Source organism: Pongo pygmaeus, chromosome 5 (genome assembly GCF_028885625.2).
Source record: "Pongo pygmaeus isolate AG05252 chromosome 5, NHGRI_mPonPyg2-v2.0_pri, whole genome shotgun sequence".
In the NCBI taxonomy this organism is placed as follows: domain Eukaryota; kingdom Metazoa; phylum Chordata; class Mammalia; order Primates; family Hominidae; genus Pongo; species Pongo pygmaeus.
Window position 1 is genome coordinate 62,381,034 of NC_072378.2, and position 27,636 is coordinate 62,408,669.

General features: G+C 37.5%; 1 protein-coding gene across 1 annotated transcript; it reads left to right on the forward strand.

The window, feature by feature from the left end:
- The first annotated feature begins 20,028 nt into the window (after positions 1 to 20,028).
- Positions 20,029 to 20,840, forward strand: FKBP1C (FKBP prolyl isomerase family member 1C). Its single transcript, XM_054491826.2, is given in 1 exon segment — positions 20,029 to 20,840. A coding segment is annotated over 1 exon segment (435 nt). The 3' UTR covers positions 20,464 to 20,840.
- Positions 20,841 to 27,636: the final 6,796 nt, after the last annotated feature.

Sequence of the window (27,636 nt, forward strand, 5' to 3'; positions counted from 1 at the left end):
GAGAGAGATTTATCACAAGGAATTGGCTTATGCAATCATGGAGGCTAAGAAGTCTAAACCCGAGAAAGGCAATAGTATAGTTCCAGTCCAAAATAGAATTACTGAAAAGCCTATTTGATAGCACAACAGAATGACTAAAGTCAATACTAACTTAGTTGTACATTTTTAAAAAACTAAAAGGGTATAAGTGGATTGTTTGTAACACAAAATATAAATGCTTGAGGGAATGGATACCCCATTCTCCACGATGTGATTATTATGCATTGAGTGCCTGTATCAAAACATTCCTGTAACCGCATAAATATATATACATTCTATGTACCCACAAAAAATTAAGAATTCTAGTAAGTTAAAAAGACAAGTGCAAAAAATAAAGAATGACTGAAAAGCAAGAAAACCAATGGCATAAGTCTGGTCCAAGTCCAAATCCAAAAATAGGAGAAAACTGTTGTCCTAACTTAAAGATAGACCCAGAGAAAAAATTCTTTCCTACTCACTGTTTTATTCTATTCAGCCTTCAACAGAGTGGATAAGGCTAACCCAAATTGGGAAGGGCAATGTGCTTTACTTTACCAATTTAAATATTAATCTCATCCAGAAACATCCACACAAACATACCCAGAAAGTTTAGCTAAATATCTAGGTATGCCATAATACACAAAATTAACCATCACATTATCCATCCAAAATAGAAGCATCAAGTTCAAATTTTCATTATTTATTGCCTAGAAAAATGTAATACTCAAACTAGCCTTTTCTCTATCTAGTTCATAGTTTCCAGAAATATGTGCCTAAAATAAAAATTTATTTCTAGCACCTTAGGATATGCCATCTGTATACTTTTATCAATGTAATGTATCATCCTTCTTCACTCTTTCTCTTTGGTTAACTAAATTATTTGTATTTCCTCAACTCTACCATATATTCTTTTATCCCTTTTGCCTTTGCAAGTTACCTATGCAAAATTCAACTCTTATTCCTTCATCTAAGTCAACCATAAAATTATTTTAAGCTCTGTCTCTACAGAAACAGTGAAATAGAAATATCACTCAACGCAGAAAATTATGAAAAGAAAAATAATCCATATGCACTCTATATTTGTTATGCTCTGGGAGGTAAACTCTGTAGACATATCCAAGGTGACACCAGCCTAAAGGCAGAGGAAAAAGAAGCTTCCATTATCATATATTCCACCAGATAGCAGAGGATACTTTGAAGTTTTTCCTTCAGGTTTCTGACCGTTTGGATTAAGGTATGGTCATTTTAATAATTCGCAGTAGATGAAATAAAGTTTTGGACTTGATCAACACTGAAGTGATGATCACTGAGAAAATGAGAATTAGAGGTATATAAAATCATGTATCTTTTAACACGCACCCTCTGAAATGGGGGTAATCAGGAAGGGTGTTGCACTAGGGATGAGGAAGCCATTAGATGCTCTATGTGAGAGAGGATGCGGAAAGAGGTGAAACGGTAGATCTGCCCTCCTCACAGGTTCCCACAGGAGCAAGCATGTGTACCTCTTACTTCTCAGTATGCTGTGGAGAAACAAATAGGAGATTATGTTGTGCAGACTTCAACAAAGAACAGTAAGATACCCCCTCATGTTTATGTTAAGCAGCTATGTGAGTTGTATCAAGGGAACAAAAAAGATACAGTATGTGTTTCAGTCAAAATAAATTCTTTATTAAGAATGGTAGCAAATACATTCTCCTTCTCTGTATGCTTATTGATCTCATCCTCATACTTATTCTTGAAGTTCTCCACCAGCCCCTGCATGTTGCCAAGCTCCACCTCCAGCTTCAGTTTCTCCTAGCCCAGAGTCTCCAGCTGCCATCGAAGGTTATTGATGTAGCTCTCCAACATGTTGTCCATGTTGCTTCAAGCCATCTTCTGCTGCTGCAGGAGGGTCCACTTGGTCTCCAGCATCTTATTCCGCTGCTTCAGGAACTGTACCTTGTCGATGAAGGAGGCAAACTTGTTGAGGGTCTTAATCTGCTTCTTCTCCTGGGTGCACATGGCCTGGATGTTCGGGTTCACCTCCAGGTTAAGGGGGCTCAGCAGGCTCTGGTTGACCATGGCACTGGTTATACTGCTGGCCCCACCATACCCTCTGCCTAGGGCACCCTGGAATCTGCTGCTGCCTACTCAGGAGAAGCTCGAGGAGCTAATGTGAGCACCAGGCCCCCTGGCATAGGAGAGCCTACTGAAGGTCCCGGGGATAGAGGTGGACACCTGGTAGGACTTCTGGGTCAACCTCATGGACGTGGTGGAGGCAGGCGGGCTGAACCAGGTGGAGATTCCAGAAGGAGCAGAGAAGCTGCTTCTTGGGACTTTTATTTCTTATTTCTTTTTTGAGATGGAGTTTTGCTCTTGTGGCTCAGGCTAGAGGGCAATGGCATGTTCTTGGCTCACTGTAACCTCGGCCTTTCCAGGTTCAAGAGATTCTCCTGCCTCAGCCTCCCAGGTAGCTGGGACTACAGATGCCTGCCACCACGCCTGGCTAATTTTTGTACTTTTAGTAGAGATGTAGTTTCACCATTTTGGCCAGGCTGGTCTCGAACTCCTAACCTCAAATGGTCCACTTGCCTCGGCCTCCCAAAGTGTTGAGATTAAAGGCATGAGCCACTGCATCCAGCTGGGATTTTTATTTCTTTAAGTAATCTCCATACTCTTTCCCATAGCAGTTGTACTAGTTTACATTTTCACCAGCAGCATAGAAGTGTTCCCTGTTCACCGCATCCACAGCAACATCTACTATTTTTGATTTTTTGATTATGGCCATTCTTGCGGAAGTAAGGTGGTATCGCATTGTGGTTTTAATTTGCATTTCCCTGATCATTAGTGATGCTGTGCATTTTTTCATATGATTGTTGGCCATTTGCATATCTTCTTTTGAGAATTATCTATTCATGTCCTTAGCCCGCTTTTTGATGAGATTTTTTTTGTTTGTTTTTCCTTATGGATTTATTTGGGTTCATTGTAGACTCTGGATATTAGTCCTTTGTCAGATGTATAGATTGTGAAGATTTTCTCCCACTCTGGGGGTTGTCTGCTTACTCTGCTGACTGTTCATTTTGCCATGAAAAAGCTCTTTAATTAGACCCCAGCTATTAATCTTTGTTTTTATTGCATTTGCTTTTGGGTTCCTCGTCATGAAGTCTTTGCCTAAGCCAATATCTAGAAGGGTTTTTCCAATGTTATCTTCTAGAATTTTTAGTTTCAGGTCTTAGATTTAAGTCCTTAATCCACCTTGAGTTGATTTTTGCTTAAGGTGAGAGATGAGGAGAGTTTCATTCTCCTACATGTGGCTAGCCAATTATCCCAACACTATTTGTTGAAAAGGGTGTCCTTTCCTCACTTTATGTTTTTGTTTGCTTTGTTGAAGATCAGTTGGCTGTAAGTATTTGGGTTTATTTCTGTATTCTCTATTCTGTTCTATTGGTCTATGTGCTTATTTTTATACCAGTAACATGCTGTTTTGGTGACTATGGCCTTATAGTATAGTTCGAAATCAGGTAATGTGATGCCTCCAGATTTGTTCTTTTTGCTTAGCTTTGCTTTGGCTATACAGGTTCTATTTTGGTTTCATATGAATTTTTAAATTGTTTTTTCTAATTCTGTGAAGAATGATGGTGGTATTCTGATGGGAATTGCATTAAATTTGTAGATTGCTTTTGGCAATATGGTCATTTTCACAATATTGATTCTGCCCATCCATAAGTATGGGATGTGTTTCCATTTGTTTGTATTATCTATGATTTCTTTCAACAGTGTTTTGTAGTTTTCCTTGTAGAGGTCTTTCACCTCCTTAGTTAAGTATATTGCCAAGTATTTTACTTTTTTTGCAGCTATTGTAAAAGTGGTTGAGTTCTTAATTTGATTCTCTGCTTGGTCACTGTTGGTGTATACAAGAGCTACTGATTTGTTTACATTAATTTTGTATCCTTAAACTTTGCTGAATTCTTTTATCAGTTCTAGGAGCTTTCTGGAGGAGACTTTAAGGTTTTCTAGATAAGCAATCATATCATCAGCAAACAGTGACAGTTTGACTTCCTCTTTACAAATATGGATGCTCTTTATTTCTTCCTCTTGTCTGATTGGTCTGGCTAGGACTTCCAGTACTATGTTGGAGTGGTGACAGTGGGCATCCTAGTCTTGTTCCCATTCTCAGAGGGAATGCTTTCAAGTTTTCGCCATTCAGTATAATGTTGGCTGTGTGTTTGTCATAGATGGCTTTTATTACCTTGAGGTATTTCCCTTGTATGCAAATTTTGCTGAGAGTTTTAATCATAAAAGGATGCTGGATTTTGTCAAATGCTTTTTCTGCATCTGTTGAGATGATCATGTGATTTTTGTTTTTAATTCCGTTTATGCAGTGTATCATATTTATTGACTTGTGAATGTTAAGCCAGCTCTTGCAGCAGGTTCTCTTAAAGGGAAAAAAACTTTATACCACATCCACCATGATGGTTTACACAGATTTCCATTCCACCCCTGCATTTTCACATCTGTCCATAAAGCAGACTTATAAGTGTAACCACACACACACACAAGTTGAGAACTCTTGGTATAAAACAGTACACATACAAACATATTTGTTTTCTTTTTCAAGCCAGGGTCTCACTCTGTCACCCAGACTGGAGTGCAGTGGCCTGATCTCAGCTTACCACTGCCTCCGCCTCCCAGGCTCAAGGGATTCTCCCACCTCAGCCTCCCGAGAAGCTGGGATTACAAGCATGCACCACCACCACCTGGCTAATTTTTGTATTTTTAGTAGAGACGAGGTTTCACCATGTTGGCCAGGCTGGTCTTGAACTCCTGACCTCAAATGATCCACCAGCCTCGTCCTCCCAAAGTGCTGGGATTACAGGCATGAGCCACTAGTTCATGTATTTTAAATGAATAAGTCTAACTATCAAATCACTACAAATTTTGCATTTTCTTATATGTAGCAGTTTAATTTTTAAATATCAGCATTTATAAAATACAGGTCAGGTGTGGTGGCTCATGCCTGTAATCCCAGCACTTTGGCAGGATGAGATGGGTGGATCACTTGAGCTTAAGAGTTCAAGACCAGCCTGGCCAACATGGTGAAACCCTATCTCTAATAAAAATACAAAAATTAGCCAGGGATGGTGGTGGGCACCTGTAATTCCAGCTACTTGGGAGGCTGAAGAAGGAGAATTGTCTGACCCCGGGAGTTGGAGGTTGCAGTGAGTCAAAATCATGTCATTGCACTCCAGCCTGGAGACAGAGCAAGAATCTGTAAAAAAAAAAAAAAAAAAAAATTGTAAGATACTTAAAATTACGATGTAAAAAAATCACTGTCAAGTTAAAAATATCTGAAGAAAGACATTGTTTTTCACAAACTTTAAGGTACAAATGAGCAAAACTTGTAAAAAATTATTAAACTAAATGTTGTCTAAGATCATTTCTGAAACCATGATTCCATGCAATATTATGCTCAATGATATTGCTACTATTCCGCTATAATTGTTTGAGCTAAAGAAATATTATGCTATAATGATAAGCTATTAGCAGAAAGCAAACTACCATAACGATATATCCATATATTTCTGAAAGGTAATACATTATGTGTAGCAATTTTCCATGGTATAGGGTTGAAAGATCCTTTATGTTAAGAATTAAGAAAAACCCAAAGCTCGATTTGAGTGCTCATGAGTATCTTTCAGAAATTTTAGAGACAACAAAAGGGATTTGAGAGCATTTCATTGTTTGAAATGTTATTAAGCAAAATTATACTTCCCCGTTCTTTGCCTTCTGTCTTTTTCCTAACACATCCCCCAGGAGGATCTGTAAATAAACATTCCCAGCAAAAATTGTCATTCCATTGGAAACAGTAAATTCTTTTTTTTTTTTCATTGCCAGGGTTTGGGGTTAAAAAATATAATATATTTTTCTATTCCAAACTCTTAGATTGATTGGAAACTGTATACTATCAACTGTAATGAAAAATCTTTCCCCTTCTTCAACAAATGCCATGGTTTTTATTTTATTGCTTAATAAACTATGTTGTAATATAATATTAAAATGTTTGCTTATGAATATAAAATATTTATAAGTAACATATTTATGCAAAGCACAGTTTCACAAATTATATGAGATGAATGCCTGTGTGTTTAACATAAATTATAATTTAGTTTCTTTGTGCTCTTAAGTGGCTAATACAGAGTTAATAATTCAGACTGTTCAATTGTATTTGTTGTATTTTTCCTCAAGTTTTTATTACATATTTGTCAAAATTTCTTCATCTAATTTTCTGTTAATAAGGGGGTTTAAATTATACTGAAAGCTCACTAGCAAGGGAATTCAATGGGATGTTAGCAATATCCAATCATACATGTCCAGAGTTCTCTTCAATCATAAAACACATGAGATCTATAATTTCAGCACTGGTGCATGACTGTAGAAATTCTAAGATTAAAAAGCCCCCAGGTACTACTGAGTTCATTATAGAAAGCTGACAGTGCTTCTTTCAGCAGATAAAAGAAATATAATTATGGCTCTGTCCAATAGACAGTTTATGTCTACTTTGAATGTTATAGGTGTGATGTTTGCTTTCAGATTTTTTATAACCTGTCTTCTTACTAATTCTCTATAGCAACATAGTTCTCCAAATTAATCTTGTATTTCAGGCAACAGTATTTTCAAAAATCAATCACTTTAGCAAAATGTCTCTTTTTTTATTTCTTTATCACATAATAAATATGAACTACCCCCTTCAAAATCTACTTAAGACTGATAGTAGAATTTCAAAGACTTTTACTCACTTTCGATTTTTATCAAAGTTGTAACTACGGTGCTCACTGGCTTTTGTATAAAATGCTGAGAAGAACAGAATTGAAAACTGTGAGAAATGCTGACTTTTATTTCTAGTGTTTTTAGGGATTTTTAAGAAAAATAATAATATAAGGTTTAAATGAATGCTTTCTTTTCTTTGAAGGAAACAATGTTATTGAATCAAGAATTGAATGCCTGATAAGAAAACTCTAATCTGATAAGTATACCTTTCCCAAAGAAATTAGACTGTTTCAAAAAATGATACATACTTTTTAAATTCATTATGCCTCCCCTGGACTATAAATACGATTAATGAAAGTATTCACCAGAGAAAGTAAGTATTGAAAGTACTCACCTCCAAATTATTGAAAGCAATAATTATTGCCCTCATTAGAAAACATCTAAGTATGTGTTATTTTTTCTGTATTTTCACATTTTGCCATAATTAGATTAAACAGAACATATTAGTAATATTTGCATAGTAATTTAGATTTGCTTTCATTGACAGTAATAAAATAAAAGGAACTAAGTAAACACATCTTCTTCAGGGTATAGACAAGAATGCTATATCCACAAAGTCAAACATCTACCCGTGGAGTAGATTGTTTTACTATGAGTCATAGAACTGACTTTTTTGTGGAATTGAAGTAGATTCTTCAATTTTCAAACAAGTACATTGTTAACCTAAAGAAGTCATGTATCCTCTTCAAAACCAAATGTTACACAAAATGATATGCAACTTTTAATACTTTTCATATGAAATATTAGGCAAGACATTACATAATTATGTTTTCTACTTGGACCCATTTAATCTATAAGTTTTTAGAATTTCCACTATGGATTAATAACTAACCTAGCAGAAAGCACTGTGAAAATACTAATTGTCCACCTCATCAAATAAAATGAGTCATTTTTGGCAGATACTAAGTAAAGCATTCCATCCATGAAAAGACTAATTTCAGGAGAGGCAAAGCTACTGGGGTATTCAAAAGAACATGATAGTAGGCAATGAGACACCTGGGAGTCATCATAGGTATGCCATCAACTCAGCATTTTACCTCTCTAGGCCTCTGTTTTCTCCATCATCAAAAGGATGAGTTTAATAAATGAGCTTTAATAACATGCCATTCAAGCCACACAGCAGAACTCTTCAAATAGGTAGATGCATAGTAGTCACTATCCTTGTTTTTTAGCAGATACTACACTAATAATTCAACATTCATCTATCTTCTTATTCTCAACCTCTCTGTGCCAACTCCTACCTCTCCAAAAAATGTAGAGGACAGGAATATGGAAACTGTCTGGTAACTGTTTGGGAGAGTGAGTTATACAAAGACTCTTAGGAAATACTTGGGTATTGGGTAGTGGGTACTCCCAGCATATTAGAAAATCAAATATTTCAATTGCCTATCCCAGTTTTTTTCATAATAAATCTCTCATAGGGTAGGTAGCTTTTACTTCTAAGAAGCACCTAACTTACATCTTCTGGTGACTGTATTAGCTGATCTTGCACTGGAGAGGGAGACACTGACGTATAGCATGACAATACCTGTGTCTAGCACTTCTCTCTGCTTAAGCTGATTACTCCATCACAAACAAGAATTAAAGAAATAGGCAAAAATAACTCATAATTTGTCATGTAGGATCAATACAGAAAAAAATTTCGAGGCTACTGTGGGGAGGGTGTATCTATGTGTATGAGTAAGTGAGTTGCTTTATACAGTTAAATTTAAAAAGAAATAAAGAGGTCATATTATCTAGTGGCTAAAGTGGATTCTCTGAAACCAGAAGACATGGGCTTGAATACTAGATCTGCCACTAACTGTGTAACATTGGCCAAGTAGTTTAGCTTCTTCATTCCTTAGCAAAGCTGCAATTTCATTTTATACTGTGCCCAACAAATTATGTAGCCAGTCCTGCATGTTAGCTGTAATTTATCTAACTCTATTACTGTAGAGTAATAAATTACAGCTAATATTTAGTCACCCCTACTGTACTTTTGCAATCACCCTTACTGTACTATTTACCCTTGAAGGTAGAAAATAAGTTTTGTTTATTCTACATCATAACAAAATAATTATTCCTTGGTGAGTCAACAGAATATAGCATGTTTTCTGAATTCCAATAACTTATAGAGCAAATCCCCATGATAAATCGAATTGAGATATGTCTCAATTGTGATTGGCACCCATCATGCACCTAATACCCATTCTCCAGTGGGGAAAGACTCAAGTTCTAATCTTCTGTGGGGAGATAGAAACATAAAAGGAAAGATTACCCCAAAGAAATAACAAGTGATGTGTCTCAGGATATGGAAAGAGAATGTGGAAAAGCAGAAATTAGTTCTTTTCCTGCACCAAGGAATTGGAAGATTTCTAGAATCACTACTACTGTACTGGACATCCCAGTCAATATCAAGACTCATAATCCTTCTCACTAATATTTCAAATAAGTCAGATAATTGCCACCAGGTAACACCAAAATACAACAGAGATTGGACTTGTCCCAGGTCCATATTAATTTGAGGTCTTCCAGAACTTGAGGTCATCAAGCTCATTCACTTCATTAATTTCAAAATATGCCCATTCATTTAAATAATCTCACAACAATCTATTTTTGGACCCAGGTTATTGTATTTGGTAGGGATTTTGTGGCTGGAAAAAAATAACTTATAATTGAATGGCTTCTTTAAGTGTGTTTCACAGAATATGAATCCTGTGAAATATATTTTTTTCTTAAATAGTTAGTACATACTATTCTCCCTTACTTCATGAGTCTCACTACCAAACAACATAGTAAATATTGAAAATTCTTACAGAAAAGGAAGTTATTTAGTTGTGTTTAACCCCATATATTTTCAAGTTACACTTATTAGCATTCTCATACTGGTTTCTGCAGAAAATATCTAAGAGAAAGTTAAAATACTTTCATAAGAGATGAGAACACAAAGACAGGAACATCTGTGTGGCCTAGGAGAGTAAGAAAAATATTCAAGTTTAACATCTTGTATCTCTGTTATCACTTCAAATCCTTCATGCAACAAGAAGTACTTTGCCATATTCTCTGAAACATCCACTTCAACAACACATTCTTAAAATAGCTATTTCACTGACTATTTTATGAGAATATTGGAGCAAAAACATTTTCATCATATATAACACAGTAAAAACTTAATAAAATTCCCTAATAGACATTTCTATTTCTCATTCTTTCCTGCTAAATTCTTCTTCCAACCTTGCCACTTAATTTCTTTTCCTTTTCCTACACAGAGCTTCCAAGAAACATCCACAATTGTGTTTCCTAAACTTACTTACCCTCTTCCACAAAATAGTCGTTTACTAATTACACAGAAAGTAAATAGTAACCATTTATGTTTCTTCAAGCTTTGACTCCCTATGGAGATGGCTTATCAAAGCACTTGCTTAGAAAGTCTCTTTGCTGCAAAAATCTATTACTAAGAAAATAAGATTCCCTTCATATTAAATATATACATATTTAAAGAAGAATTATCTGATATCTTAACCTAAGGATAAAAGGCAGAGCCTAAGCCATTTTTTATGGAGGTGTTGGGGAAGAATTAAAAGGGGCAAGAGGCCAGGCGTGGTGGCTCATGCCTGTAATCCCAGCACTTTGGGAGGCCCAGGTGGGCGGATCACGAGGTCAGGAGATTAAGACTATCCTTGCTAACATGGTGAAACATTGTCTCTACTAAAAATACAAAAAAAAATTAGCCAGGCATGGTGGAGGGCACCTGTAGTCCCAGCTACTCAGGAGGCTGAGGCAGGAGAATGGTGTGAACCCGGGAGGTGGAGCTTGCAGTGAGCAGAGACTGCGCCACTGCACTCCAGCCCTGGGAGACGGAGCAAGACTTTGTATCAAAAAAAAAAAAAAAAAGGTGAGGGGGGGAAAAGAGTACTCGTGACTATTTAATGTATGTACCTATGTAACAAACACTAAGGAAGCATATGTCAGGCATTTTTCTACATGCTTTACAAACATTAACTCATTTAAAACATAGGCTTGCAAATAGCAACTGCAATCCCAAAAGGCAGTAATCGGACCTCCTCATGTCTGCCTCTTTCTATCATGCAGTGTTTAAATTGGGATCCTCACCAGAGTGCTGCTGGGAAAGTCACTTACATTTCGGGCTACATCTTCCTAAACTCTGTCTTATTGGTCAATACTCCTCTGTAGCTCTTTAGTTACCCAAAAAACGTCTCATAGCTTAGCACTGGAGTGTCCAGAAGCTTTGTCCTTGGACTGAGCTTTTTCTCAGTTTATAATTACCCTCTTGATAATTTCATTCCTTCACTTGGTTTTAAATATATCCATATGCTGATGACTTCCAACTTATGCCTCAAAAAGAAACCGCTCCTCTGAGCCCCAATTTCTTTCATCTCAGTTTCCTTCTTGACATTGCCAATTAGATGAATAATAGACTTTTCTAATTTAATGGTTCCAAAACTGAACTCTTAATCATTCTCCTAAACCCGTGCCTTCCACAGACTTTCCCATCTCAGCAATGGCAACTCCATCCTGTCGGTTGCTATATTAGTTTGTTTTCACCCTGCTGATATAGACATACCCAAGACTGGGAAATTTACAAAAAAAAAAGAGGTTCATTGTACTTACAGTTCCATGTGGCTGAGGAGGCCTCACAATCATGCCTGTCTCACATGATGGCAGACAAGAGAAGAAACCTTGTGCGAGGAAACTCCCCTTTCTAAAATCATCAGATCTCATGAGACATATTACTCTTATGAGAATAGCATAGGAAAAACATGCTCCCATGATTCAATCGCCTCCCACTGAGTCCCTCCCACAACATGTGGGAATTGTGGGAACTACAATTCAAGATGAGATTTGGGTGGGGACACAGCCAAACCATATCATTCCACCCCTGGCCCTTCCAAATATCATGTCCTCACATTTCAAAACCAATCATGCCTTCGCAATAGTCCCCCAAAGTCTTAACTCACTTCAGCATTAACTTGAAAGTCACAGTCAAAGTCTCTCATCCAAGATAAGGCAAGTCCCTTCTGCCTATTAGCCTGTAAAATCAAAAGCAAGTTAGTTACTTCCTAGATAAAATGGGGGTACAGGCATTGGGGAAATATGGCTGTTCCAAATGGGAGAAATTGGCCGCAACAAACGGGCTACAAGCCCCATGCAAATCTGAAATCCAGTGGGGCAGTCAAATCTTACATTTCACAAATTATCTCCTTTGGCTCCAGGTCTCACATCCAGGTCACACTGATGCAAAAGGTGGGTTCCCATGGTATTAAGCAGCTCTGTCCCTGTGGCTTTGCATGGTACAGCCTCCCTCCCATCTGCTTTCAAGGGCTGGCATTGAGTATCTGCAGATTTTCCAGGTGCACAATGCAAGCTGTCAGCAGCTGTACCATCCTGGGGTCTGGGGTATGGTGGCCCTCTTCTCACAGCTCCACTAGGCAGTGCCCCAGTAGGGACTCTGTGTGGAGGCTCCAGCCCCACATTTCCCTTCTGTGCTGCCCAAGCAGAGGTTCTCCATGAGGACCCCACCCCTGCAGCAAACTTCTGCCTGGACATCCAGGAGTTTCCCTACATCTTCTGAAATCTAGGCAGAGATTCCCAAACCCCCATTCTTGACTTCTGTGCACTTGCAGCCTCAATACCATGTGGAAGCTGCCAAGGCTTGAGGCTTGCATCCTCTGAAGCCAGGGTCCACCCTCTACATTGGCCCCTTTCAGCCATGGCGGGAGTGGCTGGGACACAGGGCACCAAGTCCCTAGGCAGCACACAACACGAGGACCCTGGACCCAGCCTGCAAACCACTTTTTCCTTCTAGGCCTGTGGGCCTGCAATGGGAGGGGCTGCCATGAAGACCTCTGACATTTCCTGGAGACATTATCTCCATAGTCTTGGTGATTAACATTGGACTCCTCATTACTTGAGCAAATTTCTGCATTTGGCTTAAATTTCTCCTCAGAAACTGGGATTTTCTTTTCTATCACATTGTCAGGCTGCAAATTTTCCAAATTTTTATGCTCTGCTTACCTTATAAAACTAATGCCTTTAAGAACACCCAAGTCACTTCTTGAACCCTTTGCTGCTTAGAAATTTCTTCTGCCAGATACCCTAAATCATCTCTCTCAGTTCAAAGTACCACAAATGTCTAGGGCAGGAGCAAAATGTCACCAGTCTTTTTGCTAAAACATAACAAGAGTCACCTTTGCTCCAGTTCCCAACAAGTTCCTCATCTCCATCTGAGATGACCTAAGCCTGGGCCTTATTGTTCATGTCACTATCAGCAGTTTTGTTCAAGCTATTCAATAAGTCTCTAGGAAGTTACAAACTTCCCAACATTTTTCTGTCTTCTTTTGAGCCCTCTAAACTATTCTGACCTCTGCCTCTTACCCAGTTCCACAGTCGCTTCTAAATTTTCAGGTATCTTTCCAGGTGCATTGTGTACCTAGAAAAGCTGCAGATACTCCTGGTGCAAATTTACTGTATTAGTCCATTTTCACACTGCTGATAAAGACATATGCAAGACTGGAAAATTTACAAAAAAAAAAAAAAGAGGTTTATTGGGCTTACAGTTCCATGTGGCTGGGGAGGCCTCACAATCATGGTGGAAGATGAAAGGCATTTCTCACATGACAGCAGACAAGAGAAGAAAGCTTGTGTGGTTAAACTCCCCTTTTTAAAACCATCAGATCTTGTGAGATATATTCCCTATTGTGAGAATAGCATGGAAAAGACCCACCCCCAAGATTCAATTTCCTCCCACTGGGTCCTTCCCACAACACATGGGAGTTGTGGGAGTTAAAATTCAAGATGAGATGTAGGTAGTGGCACAGCCAAACCATATCAGTTGCTCAGGCCAAAAATCTTGGAGTCATCCTTGACTCCTCTCTTTTTTAACACTCCTCACTTCATCCACCCTGTAACAAATTATCTTGGTCCATGCTACCATCTCTCACCTGGATTACTGCAATAGCTTCCCAAGTGCTCTTCTCCTCTTCATCCTTGTTTCCCTTCAATTTATTCTTAAAGTAGCATCCAAAGGGATCTTTTAAAAATATAAGTCACATGTCATTTCTCACTCAAAACAAAAACCAAAGCTCCTATTATCTGAACTTATTTTCTATGACTTTTACTTTTGCTCATGCTGCATTGGCCTCCTGTAGTTCCTCAGACCCACAAGGCATACTTCTGCCTCAGGACCTCAGCACTGGCTGTTTCTTCTGCCTAAAATACTCCTCCTTCAGATATTTGAAAGCTCAGTTTCTGTCCTTCATTTGTCTCTTCTCAAATATCAGCTTCTCAATGAGATGTGACCGCTCTGACATCCCCATCTCTCTTACTCACTCCATAATACAATTTAACCCATGATTTAATTTACTAATTCATTGTTTTTATTGTCCATCATTCTGTACCAAAATGCAAACTCTTTAAGAGCAAGGATTTTTGGTCACTGAGTATCTTTTGAATTTTTGTCAATAAAATCGAAAATGTCAGTTGTTACATTTCCTATTGATATGGTTTGGTTGTGTTCCCACTAAAATCTCAACCTGAATTGTATCTCCCAGAATTCCCACGTGTTGTGGGAGAGATCCAGGGGAGGTAATTGAATCATGGGGGCCCATCTTTTCCATGCTATTCTCATGATAGTGGATAAGTCTCATGAGATTTGATGGGCTTATCAGGGGTTTCCACTTTTGCTTCTTCCTCATTTTTCTCTTGCCACTGCCATGTAAGAAGTGCCTTTCACCTCCCACCATAATTCTGAGGCTTTCCCAGCCTTGTGGAACTGTAAGTCAAATTAAACCTCTTTTTGTTCCAAGTTTCAGGTATGTCTTTATCAGCAGCATGAAAATGAACTAATACAGTAAATTGGTACCAGTAGAGTGGAGCATTGCTAAAAAGATACCTAAAAATGTGGAAGTGACTTTGTAACAGGGTAACAGGCAGAGGTTGGACTAGTTTAGAGGGCTCAAAAGAAGACAGGAAAATGTGAGACAGTTTGGAACTTTCTGGAGACTTGAATGGCTTTGCCCAAAATGCTGATAGTGATATGGACAATAAGGTCCAGGCTGAGATGGTCGTAAATTGATATGATGAACTTTTTGGGAAATGGAGTAAAGGTGACTCTTGTTATGTTTTACCAAAAGACTGGTGGCATTTTGCCCCATCCTAGATATTTGTGGAACTTTCGACTTGAGAAAGATGATTTAGGGTATCTGGCAGAAGAAATTTCTAAAATGCAAAGCATTCAAGAGGTGACTTGGGTGCTGGTAAAGGCTTTCAGTTTTATAAGGGAAGCAGAGTATAAAAGTCTGGAAAATGTGCAGCCTGATAATGCTACAGAAAAGAAAAACCCATTTTCTGAGGAGAAATTGAAGACAGCTTCAGAAATTGGCATAAGTAGCAAGAAGCCTAATGTTAATCCCCAAGACCCTAGGTAAAATGTCTCTAGGCCATGTCAGAGACCTCCATGGCAACCCCTCTCATCACAGACCTAGAGGCTCAGGAGGAAAAAACGGTTTTGTGCTCCAGGCCCAGAGTCCCATGCTATTTGCAGCCTAGGGACTTGATGCTCTGTGTCCCAGCCGCTCCAGCCATGGCTGAAATATGCCAATGTACAGCTCAGGCCATGGCTTCAGAGGGTGGAACCCTCAATCCTTAGCAGCTTCCACATGGTGTTGAGCTTGAGGGTGCACAGAAGTCAATAATTGAGGTTTGGGAACCTCTGCCTAGATTTCAGAAGATGTAGGGAAACGCCTGGATGCCCAGGCAAGTTTTTTGCAGGAGTGGTGCCCTCATAGGAAACCTCTACTAGGGCAATGCAGAAGGGAAATATGGGGTCAGAGCCCCCACACAGAGTCCCTACTGGGACACTGCCTAGTGGATCTCTGAGAAGAGGACCACTGTCCTCCAGACTCCAGAATAGTAGCTGGGAGGGAGGCTGTACCCTGCAAAGCCACAGGGGCAGAGCTGCCCAAGACCATGGAAACTCACCTTTTGCATCAGCATGACCTAGATGGGAGACCTGGAGTCAAATGAGATTATTTTGGAGCTTTAATATTTGACTGCCGTGCTGGATTTTTGATTGCATGGGCCCTGTAACCCCTTGGTTTTGGCCTATTTCTCCCATTTGGAATGGCTGTATTTACCCAATACTTGTACCCCCATTGTATCTAGGAAGTAACTAGCTTGCTCTTGATTTTACAGGCTCATAGGCAGAAGGGACTTGCCTTGTATCAGATGAGAATTTGGACTGTGGACTTTTGGGTTAATGCTGAAATAAGACTTTGGGGGACTGTTGGGAAGGCATGATTGGTTTTGAAATGTGAGCACATGAGATTTGGAGGGGCCAGGGTGGAATGATATGGTTTGGCTGTGTCCCTACCAAAATCTCAGTTTGAATTGTATATCCAAGAATTCCCAAGTGTTATTGGAGAGACCCAGGGGGAGGTAATTGAATCATGTGGCCCAGTCTTTCCTGTGCTATTCTTGTGATAGTGAATAAGTCTCATGAGATCTGATGGGTTTTTCAGGGGTTTCTGCTTTTGCTTCTTCCTCATTTTTCTCTTGCTGCCACCATATAAGAAGTGCCTTTCACCTCCCATGATAGTTCTGAGGCTTTCCCAGCAGTGTGGAACTGTAAGTCCAATTAAACCTCTTTTTGTTCCCAGTTTTGGTATGTCTTTATCAGCAGTGTGAAAATAAACTAATACACCTATTGTTTCAATACCACCTTCAATGGAATAGTGACAGAGAGAAGAGAGGGACACCTTGTCCAGCACTTTGAACCAAATATAGGATAGTCATTTACATAGCAATTTGCTTTTTATGAGGGAAACAAAAATTCTCAAAGAAATTATCTCTTCAAAATCAGTTTATAAACTGCATTTCTTTTTGTTTCTTTTAAACAGATTAATCATTCAAACACAGAGAAAAAAATATCTTTCATGTTTCCTCCACAATCCAGAGGTCAAACTTCAATTGTTTTTATTACTTGTACAAATGTTTAATTCCATAGCACCAAATTTGTCATTATGTACACAATTTACAATAATAATGACAGTTTTAAGTCATGTGAGATTTCAGTCTGTACTTAAAAACTCTGATGTTTAAAGGGCATAGTACTTGTCTCTTAAATTTTAGGACTAACAAGTTCATTTCTGAATCAATGTACTAGAGTCATTGAGTAATACTATCCTTCTCGGAGTCTAAAATTTGAAAGTCAACCAGTAGTAATGATAATGGATGATAAAACTAAACCCACAATTTTCTCTATGATAGAGTCACTGAGTGTGTGCAGTTGAGCCCAATCATGCAAGCATTCAGTACATTGCAGGTGACAAAGTACTCGAATTAAAACTATTTCAATCAAAATGATAAAATAGTTTTGTATATTCAAAAGTCAGTTTCTCTGAAGGACCATTAAGGTTAATGGAAACAATACTTTAACATTAAAGAATAATATCTGTGAGTTTTGGAAATATACTTTTGATAAGCTCTACCTCAAGAGCCTTATGAAATAAAATGAGAAAATAAATAATATAAGGTATAATCATATAAATGATGTAAGTAAGTGGAATGCCACTACATGGTGAATATATGTAAGTCATTAATTCACCAAACCAACTATGAGAGAAAGCAATTAAGGAAGTTGAATAATGAAAAGTATATTTTCAGATTAGATTTGAAAAGCAAAATAACAAGTTGACAAGATGTTCTTAGACCTTCCTGGAGTCAACACAGAAATCCTTGTGCATCTACAGGTGGACACATGAATGGCAGAGTCCTTATATGCTCAGAAAATAAATGTAGGAATATTCAGATCTCTGTAACTTAAGACAAAATTGGATATCTCACTTAAAGACTTTAATAAACCTCAACTTTGTTTCAATCCCCTTATTTTTTTCATTTTCTTCAACAGCTTTTTTCTTAGATTGTTCTTTCAGTTTCCCTATGTGTAACATTTCTAATATTTCAATCTCTTGCTCACTAAACTGCTTTTTTCTTCTTCCTTCCTACTTTTATTATTTTCCTATCTTAAATTCTTCTTCAAGTTGTCAAAGGATAGTATCAAACGAAAAAAAGTTAAAGTACTACATTTTGATATTGGTTTTAAAATATTTATTTGTTAACAAAATCACATGAAATGATATCAGTTTTGTATTATTAGTCAATTTAATTATTAATAATTGTGTCTTTGCTGAGATAACCCTAGATACAGATAAAATAACTCTCCACATCTTGAATTTTCTGTCAGGAAAAACAACATACCTTAAGAATCATATTGTTCAAAATCCCAAGGTTTCAGATAATAAGTACTATTGGCGTTATTGGTAAATAACCCAAATAAATTCCCAGTTGATATGCCTTCCTTCTGATTACGTTTTGGAGAGCAGTTAATTCTTCAAAGAGGGAAACTTAATGAGACGTTGTGTGTGTGATGGAAATGTGATGTAGATGAGTTTATGCTTACAAAATAATCAATAACTGCAGTGTAAAATCAACACTCAATCCTTGTAAGACCACAGTATGAAAATTTCTACTTTCCTTCAAAAAGGGTTTGTAAAAGATTTTAAAAGAAGAAACAGCAGCCTTGACTCTTAGAAAATTTAACTAGATAAATTTGCACATTACAAGTCTTAAAACTAGAAACCATATTATTAACTGTGAAACTATGTAATTAGTTTCTTTATGAGCTTTCAATTTTTTGCTAGATAAAATTAAAATTGCCACCAAAAATTGAGGCCATTATGAACATGACAGGTCATTTGTTGAGAAAAGGGTTATGTAGAAATAGCATCTGATAATTTGTTGGAAATATTAGCATATAGATGGCTATGAAATGTGTGAAGTATTATCAGAAGAATTCTAATCAAAAATTTTTGCAATGTAAGTCGACTATTGTTCTATTTCAAATGTAGTTAGGTTCTTAGCCCTAATGGCAAGCAGAGGCTACACTAAATGTATTTAACCTAAAGACACGTTGATAAGAAATTTATAATTCCACTGTTTTTTAAAAATTACAAAAATAAAAGGTATACACACATAACATCTACAGCAACAAAGAATGAAAAAACATTCTTTTCACATAGAAAGAGTTAAATATACATGCTTTCAAGAACAATAGCAGCTTCTCTTAAACTTTCTTAACTTACCTAGTGTTTTCTATCACTAAAAAAGCTGTATGTAAATAATTAAGTTTAGACTACTGAATCTATATTGGTCTTTGTAAACCAGACTAAAAGCATATTTATTTTTAAGTTAACATGAACATAATAGAACACACAGAAAGAAAAATATAACTGTGAGTTTATATGGAAAGCACTGGACAACTCTAAAATGTATACATCTACATCCTTCCTTTTTTCTTTAAAATGTCTCTCTACACTGATACTTCTGGCACAAACCTGATAATAGTGGCTACACTAATCGTAGTATACTATTTAGATGGACAACAGTTAATTCATTTGAGCAAAAGTTTTAGAGATCTGTTTTAGACCTTTAAATCAAATTCCAGGTATATACAATAGTATCCCTTATCCACAGTTTTGCTTTCTGCAGTTTCAGTTACCCATGGCCAATAGTGGTCTGCAAATATTAAATTGAAAACTTCAGAAATAAATAATTCATAAGTTTTAAATTGCACACCATTCTGAGTAGTGTGAAGAAATCTCAAGCCATCCCGTTCCACTCTCACCTGACTGAGACATGAATTATCCCATTGTCCATCTCCACACTGTATACCCTCCCTGTCTGTTAGTCACTTAGTAGCTGTCTTGGTTATCAGATCAATTGTAAAGTACCTCAGAGCTTGTGTTTAATATGTACCCCTTATTTTACTTCATAATGGCCTCAAAGTGCAAGAGTAATGATGCTTTTATATTGTTATAACTGTTCTATTTCATTATTAGTCATTGTTTTTAGTCTCTTGCTGTGCCTAATTTATAAACTAAATTTTATTATAGGTATGTATGTACAGGAAAAATTATAGTATATATAGGGTTCTGTACTATCTGCGGTTCTGTGGTTACAGGCACCCACTAGGGATCTTGGAACGTAGCCTCCACAGATAATGGGAGACTAAACACAGTGTTAACAAGGTAATGGTAACACTTCCAGTACAGGAAAAAAAAAGCCTATTTAGAGATTTTTAAGTGACTCATTCAAGACATTTGCCCAGAAGGCACTAATACAGAATTTGTAGACTAAAAATACAGTATGGGCAGGTGACGCGCCGAGGGACTAGGCAGAGCCTTGGAACTGCTGCCAGGTCGCTGTCGGTCCATGCCCCCCATAGCGCTGCCCGCCCGCTCAGTGTCGGCCACCGCCATTGGAGTGCACGTGGAAACCATCTCCCCAGGAGACTGGCGCACCTTCCCGAAGCGCAGCCAGACCTGCGTGGTGCACTACACCGGGATGCTTGAAGATGGAAAGAAATTTGATTCCTCCCAGGACAGAAACAAGCCCTTTAAGTTTATGCTAGGCAAGCAGGAGGTGATCCGAGGCTGGGAAGGAGTTGCCCAGATGAGTGTGGGTCAGAGAGCCAAACTGACTATATCTCCAGATTATGCCTATGGTGCCACTGGGCACCCAGGCATCATCCCACCACATGCCACTCTCGTCTTCGATATGGAGCTTCTAAAACTGGAATGACAGGAATGGCCTCCTCCCTTAGCTCCCTGTTCTTGGATCTGCCATGGAGGGATCTGGTGCCTCCAGACGTGTGCACATGAATCCATATGGAGCTTTTCCTGATGTTCCACTCCACTTTGTATAGACATCTGCCCTGACTGAATGTGTTCTGTCACTCAGCTTTGCTTCCGACACCTCCGTTTCCTCTTCCCCTTTCTCCTGGTATGTGTATTTACCTAAACTATATGCCATAAACCTCAAGTTATTCATTTTATTTTGTTTTCATTTTGGAGTGAAGATTCAGTTTCAGTCTTTTGGATATAGGTTTCCAATTAAGTACATGGTCAAGTATTAACAGCGCAAGTGATAGGTTAACGTTAGAATGGGAATTGGTGTTGGGGGGGTTGCAATAATATTTTATTTTAATTTTTCGGATGAAATTTTTATCTATTATATATTAAACATTCTTGCTGCTGCACTGCAAAGCCATAGCAGATTTGAGGCCCTGTTGAGGATTGAATTATTCTCCAAGTTGAGTGATGTCCTTGGGTTAAATTAAAAGCCCTACCTAAAACTGAGGTGGGGATGGGGAGAGGCTTTGCCTCCACCATTCCCACCCCACCCTCCCCTTAAACCCTCTGCCTTTGAAAGCAGATCATGTTCACTGCGATGCTGGACACTACAGGTATCTGTCCCTGGGCCAGCAGGGATCTCTGAAGCCTTCCTTGTGGCCTGACTTTTTTTTTTTTTTCATCCTGTGGTTTTTCTAATGGACTTTCAGGAATTTTGTAATCTCATAACTTTCCAAGCTCCACCACTTCCTAAATCTTAAGAACTTTAATTGGCAGTTTCAATTGAAGGTGCTGTTTGTAGACTTAATACCCAGTGAAAGCCCAGCCATCATGACAAATCCTTGAATGTTCTCTTAAGAAAATAATGCTGGTCATCGCAGCTTCAGCATTTCCTGTTTTTTGATGCTTGGCTCTGTCTGCTGATTTCTGAGTTTCCTGGCTTTTCCTCCCTCAGCCCCTTCTCACCCCTTTGCCATCCTGTGCAGTGATTTGGTGAGAGAAATCTTTGCTGCCCCCTTCCCGCAGCACCATATATGAGTCTCAAGTTTTATTATTGCAATAAAAGTGCTTTATGCCAGCTTTTCTCAAAAATAAATAAATAAATAAAATAAAAATACAGTATGCACCTGTTCACCAAAAATCTATGGAAATAAAAAAATTAAATAAATAACTAAATATAAATAAAAATATGGTATGGAACCAGCCTAATTACTCATAGAACTGCTGTTTATGGTTTCTTTTGAATAAACATAAAAATCGAGACTCCCATCTTAAAACTTGAGAAAGTTACATTTGTCTTATCCAGGTTCCTTTCTCAGGAAACCACCAGTCAGGTCTCCCAGACAGTATCAAGGAACGGAAACTTACCAGATCACCACATCTGGACAATAAGATAAAAGACTCCTCACCTGTCATGATCGCCTAAGTGACCACCTGCTTCCTGTTTACCAACTCCTCTTCTTTACCCCTCCCGAATTCCTGTTTTCCCACACATAGTTACATTTCTTCCCTGCTATACAAGCCCTTAGTTTTAGTTGATTGAGGTGACTAATTTAAGGCTGATCTCCCATTCTCCTCAGCTGTAGCACCCAAATAAAGCCTTCTTCCCTGGAAATTCTCATTGTCTCAGTGATTGGCTTTCAGGGTGGTGAGCTGCAGGACCTAGACCAAAACCCTGGCATTTTTATAACAGTATGAATTTTCAGTTGTACAATTCTTGTAATGAAGAGTGGTAATGTAACTTATAGGTGACTTGGATTAAAACTATTGACTGGACTTTTTAGTTTCAATTACTTAACACTCTAAATCATAGTATATTTAAATGTAAATTAAATGTCTGCAGCTAAAAACGCATCTTAATTCATATTATAGCAGCTTCAAGTTATGCTTTATTGATCTCCATCCTTTAGTATTTATATGCAACTATAAGATAAATTTTAAAATTGTGAAATAATTAAAGGCAAATGGGACAGACTGTTTGTTCCTGCCCCCAAAAAATCTATTCTTCTCTTTTTTCTTTTCTTTCTTTTTTTTTTTTTTTTTTTGAGATGGAGTTTCACTCTTATTGCCCAGGCTGGAGTGCAATGGCATGATCTCGGCTCACCGCATCCTCCACCTCCCATGTTCATGCAATTCTCCTGCCTCAGCCACTCAAGTAGCTGGGATTACAGGCATGCACCACCACACCTGGATAATTTTGCATTTTTAGTAGAGATGGGGTTTCTCCATTTTGGTCAGGCTGTTCTCAAATGCCCAACCCCAGGTGATCCACAAGCCTTGGCCTCCCAAAGTGCTGGGATTACAGGAGTGCGACACCATGCCTGGCCCTCCTTTTTTCTTTTGCGATAACATTTCAACAATGCACATAGCTGCCCAGATTGTATTACCTGGCTTCTCTCAGAGGTATGGCTAGCTATGTATCCTATTTCTTACCAGTGAACTGTGTGAGAGAGAAATGCACAATTCCTGCATCTTGCACTTGCCTTAAAGAAAGATCACTTTCCCTTCCCTTCCCCTCTCCTTTTCTTTCCAGTTGTAAATGGTGCAGTAACATTGAAACCCTCATTATGCAGGAGCAACCAAGTCAGCCTGAAACCTTGGCTTACCTCAAGAAGTAGAGCCCACATGCCCACTGACTGCTAAAAGGAATAATGTGCTTTCTGGTTTGAGCCTTTTCATTTTGGGACCTCTTTGTTATCATAGTTTAGCCTATCTCTAATCTATGTCATCCAATTATATGTAGATTTTTAAAATTATTGTAAAAATTTTAAGTTCTGAGTATTAAAAAATATGTTGTTCTCCACTCTTTGTTACTGAAGCAGAAGTTAAAAGAGAAAAACAAGTTTTCCTGTACTTGGCTGACTCACTCCAAGGCCAGCAATAGGCAGGGCCCTGGCCGACATGTGATAACACTATCTAGGAAGCCAGAGTCCACAAGAATGAGCCCCAAAGACTCTCCCAACACCCCCCTCAGAGCAAGGACAAGAAAACAAATTCCTTTGCTATCTCTTCATCCCCTTACTGTTTCTCAATTTCCCAAGTTTTGTAAGTTCCTGTTTTTCTTTCAATGCAGCTACAAGGTCACAAGCTTAACCCTGTCACTGTTTGATTAACTGTGTTTGTTCTGCTTCTGTAAGCCCGCTTGCCTGCACCATGAGTTTCATGCCATTAGACTCCCGCCACCCCAATCAAACTAGCCAGTCCCTTTCATGTGTATGTATAAAAGTCAAGCCCTGTCTTTGTTCAGGGCTCAGCTTTTGGATGTGAATCTGCTGGGTGAGTGGCCACTTAAATAAAATCCTCCTGTTTCACCCATTGGTCTCTCTGGTCTTCCTGATTCCTGCAACATTACAAATTCACTTGTAAGGCTACACATTTATACTTCACTATTATTCACCATGATTGTACAATTTTCTTAACAAGACTATTTCAGATTTCAAAATTATGAGCCTCATTTCAAAGAAAAAATTTAATTGATTGTGTTTAAAAGCAAAAGATTCTTCCTGAATCTGTGGCCAGAAAAGTTCTATTTTCTCATTTCTAATCTTCATTTAGAATATAGAGTAGCATGATAAATAGATGAATAATCTTGTATGAATTATGCATAAAGAGGAAAAGAAAGAAAAGGCAAGGAAGAATTGCCCTTTCAATTTAAGAAGTGTTAGTAAGTGTTGCTGACCTGATGAAGCACTTTGGTGCAAAGCCCTTGAGCCTTAGTTGATGCTCTACATGAACTGCATCACCTCAAGAAGAGTAAAAATATATATCTGGTATCAAAGGTAAAGAATTCAGGTAGATCCCCCGAGAGACTACCGCTTTGCCATGTGAATGCAGCTAAAATCATCTTAATAATCCCCCTCCCACATCCATCACCCTCCAGCCCCCAGCACTTTGCTCTATGTGACTGTTGGAAGACCCTAAGCTAATTCTTACAAGTCAAATTTTTAAAAAATATATAATAATTGACTATTATTTCTTTAAAAAGAAAAGACACAAATATGTGTACTTGTTAAACTATATAGACATGTAAATAAAATATGGTAAGAAACATAGAATGAACTCATTTTTACCTGACATTCTCTATGGAGGTTATACCATGATCTTTCAGTAGCCACAATTTATAATATTAAATTACAGGGACATACTTGAGCATTTGCCCCTAACAAACTTAACAATTGTATACTGAGATGAAAATTCAAGTTAGTCACTTGCGTAATTTTGGGAAAATTAGAAATCCCTTCATATCCTCAATATATGAAGAATGGAGAGGATTGCTTTAAAGTTGAAATTTGTAAAGTAGTTAGTGTAAGTCTTAGCATATAGTATACACAGCACATCTTGGTGATTATTTAGTTGCACAAATTGGAACTTGGTTCTTGCATTGTCTTGAACTTTGTTCTTTTAACTTCCAACAATATACCATGAAGATATTTCCAAATCAGCACAAATATATTTGCTTCATCTTTTTGTAGTGAATCTATGATATTATATATACATAGATTACCAATATTTATGTAATTAGTGTTGACATTTATGTAGTTTCCAATATTTTTGTTACTATAGACAATGCTGCAGAAATATGAGTGTGAATGTGTGTTTATGTGTATGTGTATGTATATCTTGACATATGGTTTCAAATATATCAATTGGGGTAAATTTCTAACTGTGCAGCAGCTGGGTCAAAAATCATGTGACTTTTTTTATTGCACAGTTATTGCAAAATAGTCCTTCAAAAAGTTAGCAGAAGTATGCCTAACATACCAGATCTTCTTGCCAAATGTGGGTATTACTAAGCTCATTTAAAAAAAGAAAAAATGACAAATGGATTTTATTGCTTTAACTTGCAAATATTTAATTATGAGTGAGCCTTACTTAGCATCTTCTTATGTTGGTAAAATAGTTGCATTTTTTAATGAAATAGCTATGCATGTCTTCTTTTTTATTGAAAGATAATAGCTTCTTATATATTAAAGAATATGCACCTTTGCCAGTTGTCTTTAGACGTCATTCTTATTTTTCTTTGCAGATTTTTTTAATTTTGTGTAAGCACTTTTATCAACCTTTTTCTAATGTGTGTAGGTTTTGTCTTTCTCCATTTTTCTATTTTTTTGATTACAAGATTATTTTATAAAATTATTTATTTTACTTTTCAATATATTGTTTTGATATTTGCTATTTTTGGAATGTCCATTAATTATCTGGATGTTTGGATTCTATTCACCCTATCTAGAAACTTCAGAAATATGACTTCCATATTATATAATTGATATACATATCTAAATGTACAAGTATATATGAACAAATATACGTATCTATGTGTCTTCGTCTGTTTGAGCTGCTATAACAAAAGTACCATACACAGGAGGCTTAAACCACAAACATTTATTTCTTACAGTTCTGAAGGCTGGAAAGTCCAAGAACAAGGCACTGATAGGTTTGCTGTCTGGTAAGTGCCTGGCTCAGAGACAGTTGTCTTTTCCCTGTGCCCTCACAGTCCTCGCATGGCAGCAAAAGGACAAGAGACCTCTCTTGGGTATTTATTTATTTATTTATTTATTTATTTATTTATTTATTTATTTATTTAGACAGGGTCTTACTTTGTCACTTTGTCACCCAGGCTAGAGTGCAGTGGCACAACATTGGCTCACTGTAGCCTTGACTTCCTGGGTTTCTCCTGCCTCAACCCCTCAAGTAGCCGGGACTACAAGCCAAGTACCACCACACCCAACTAATTTTTGTATTTTTTGTAGAGACACGGTATTGCCATGTTGCCGCCCAGGCTGGTATCAAACTCCTGAGCTTAAGCAGTCTGCCCACCTCAGCCACCCAAAGTGCTAGGATTATAGGCTTGAACCACAGCACTCAGCCTTGAGGTCTTTTTAATAAGGGAACTAATCCCATTTATTAGGGCTTTACCATCATAACCTAATTACCTCCCAAAAGTCCTCCTTCTAAACCATCATATTTACGGTTAGAATTTCCATATAGAAATTTGGGGGTGGGAGACAAATATTTAGTTTATAGCACTGTGTATTCAGTGATAAGAAAAAGATTTTACTAATTGGCTAAATGTTATTCAGGTTATCTTCTGGGTCTAATTTGGATCTTTTAATATCTTAGAGCTATAATTTACTGCATATAAATAATTTGTATTACAGATACTATTAACCAAATGAAAATTTAATTTCTTACATTTTTCTTACATAACTCCTGACCACTGACCTTAGTGATCTAAAATATCACACATGGAAGTTGATCAAATAAAATACGGTTCAGTGTTGCTTAAACCTTTCTACAGACCTTTATTCCTTATCCTTCAGTAAATGATTATTAGTGCAAATGCAGGCAATATAACTTAGTCATGACAGGAGACAGATGCTCAAGCCCACAGAAATTAAAATCAAAAACTTCAAATAGCTAAAATTTTATAGCCAGCCTTATTATTTATATTTCCCCAAAGTAACAATAAAATTGCTATGTTTCAGAAATCTTCAGAAAGATATAGTTTATTCATATAAATTCATATTATATCCATTACTATAATACCAATAAAATATCAAATGTCATTAATTTACAGCAAAAATCATAAGCCAAGTTTTTATATCCTTTGTACTACGTAGTACAGAAATGTAAAAAAAACATATATGCAGATTTGTACATGAAAGCAAATTTATATAACTATGGTAAATGTAACTAATTTTTAATCAGTATTAAGGGTCTGCTGTTCAGAGAAACCTATCAGTAATGAAAACTTTCAGCACATCCTGAAATTGAATATAATTGCTCAACGTGTTCTCTAGAGAATTTACGTGAGTTTGGAAACTCTGGAAACAACCAGATTCATGTTATATTTATGCTGTTTCAAAAAGATTTTCTGTCCAGTAACGTAAAATGAACAGACTGCTAAACTCTCATTTGTTTTCCATATCCTTTCCCTGCTTTCTCTTCTACTTTCCCTGGTGAACAGATATTCATTTTTCAGATTCATATAACAATTTGAGCCCCAGCTACTTTGTAAGTTACAAAGACCCAGAGGCTTGAGTTGTGGTTGTGAATTTTTCACTGTAGTTGTGTCTCAAGCAGATGCTAGCCTAGCAGCTATCCACAGCCATTAAGAACATAA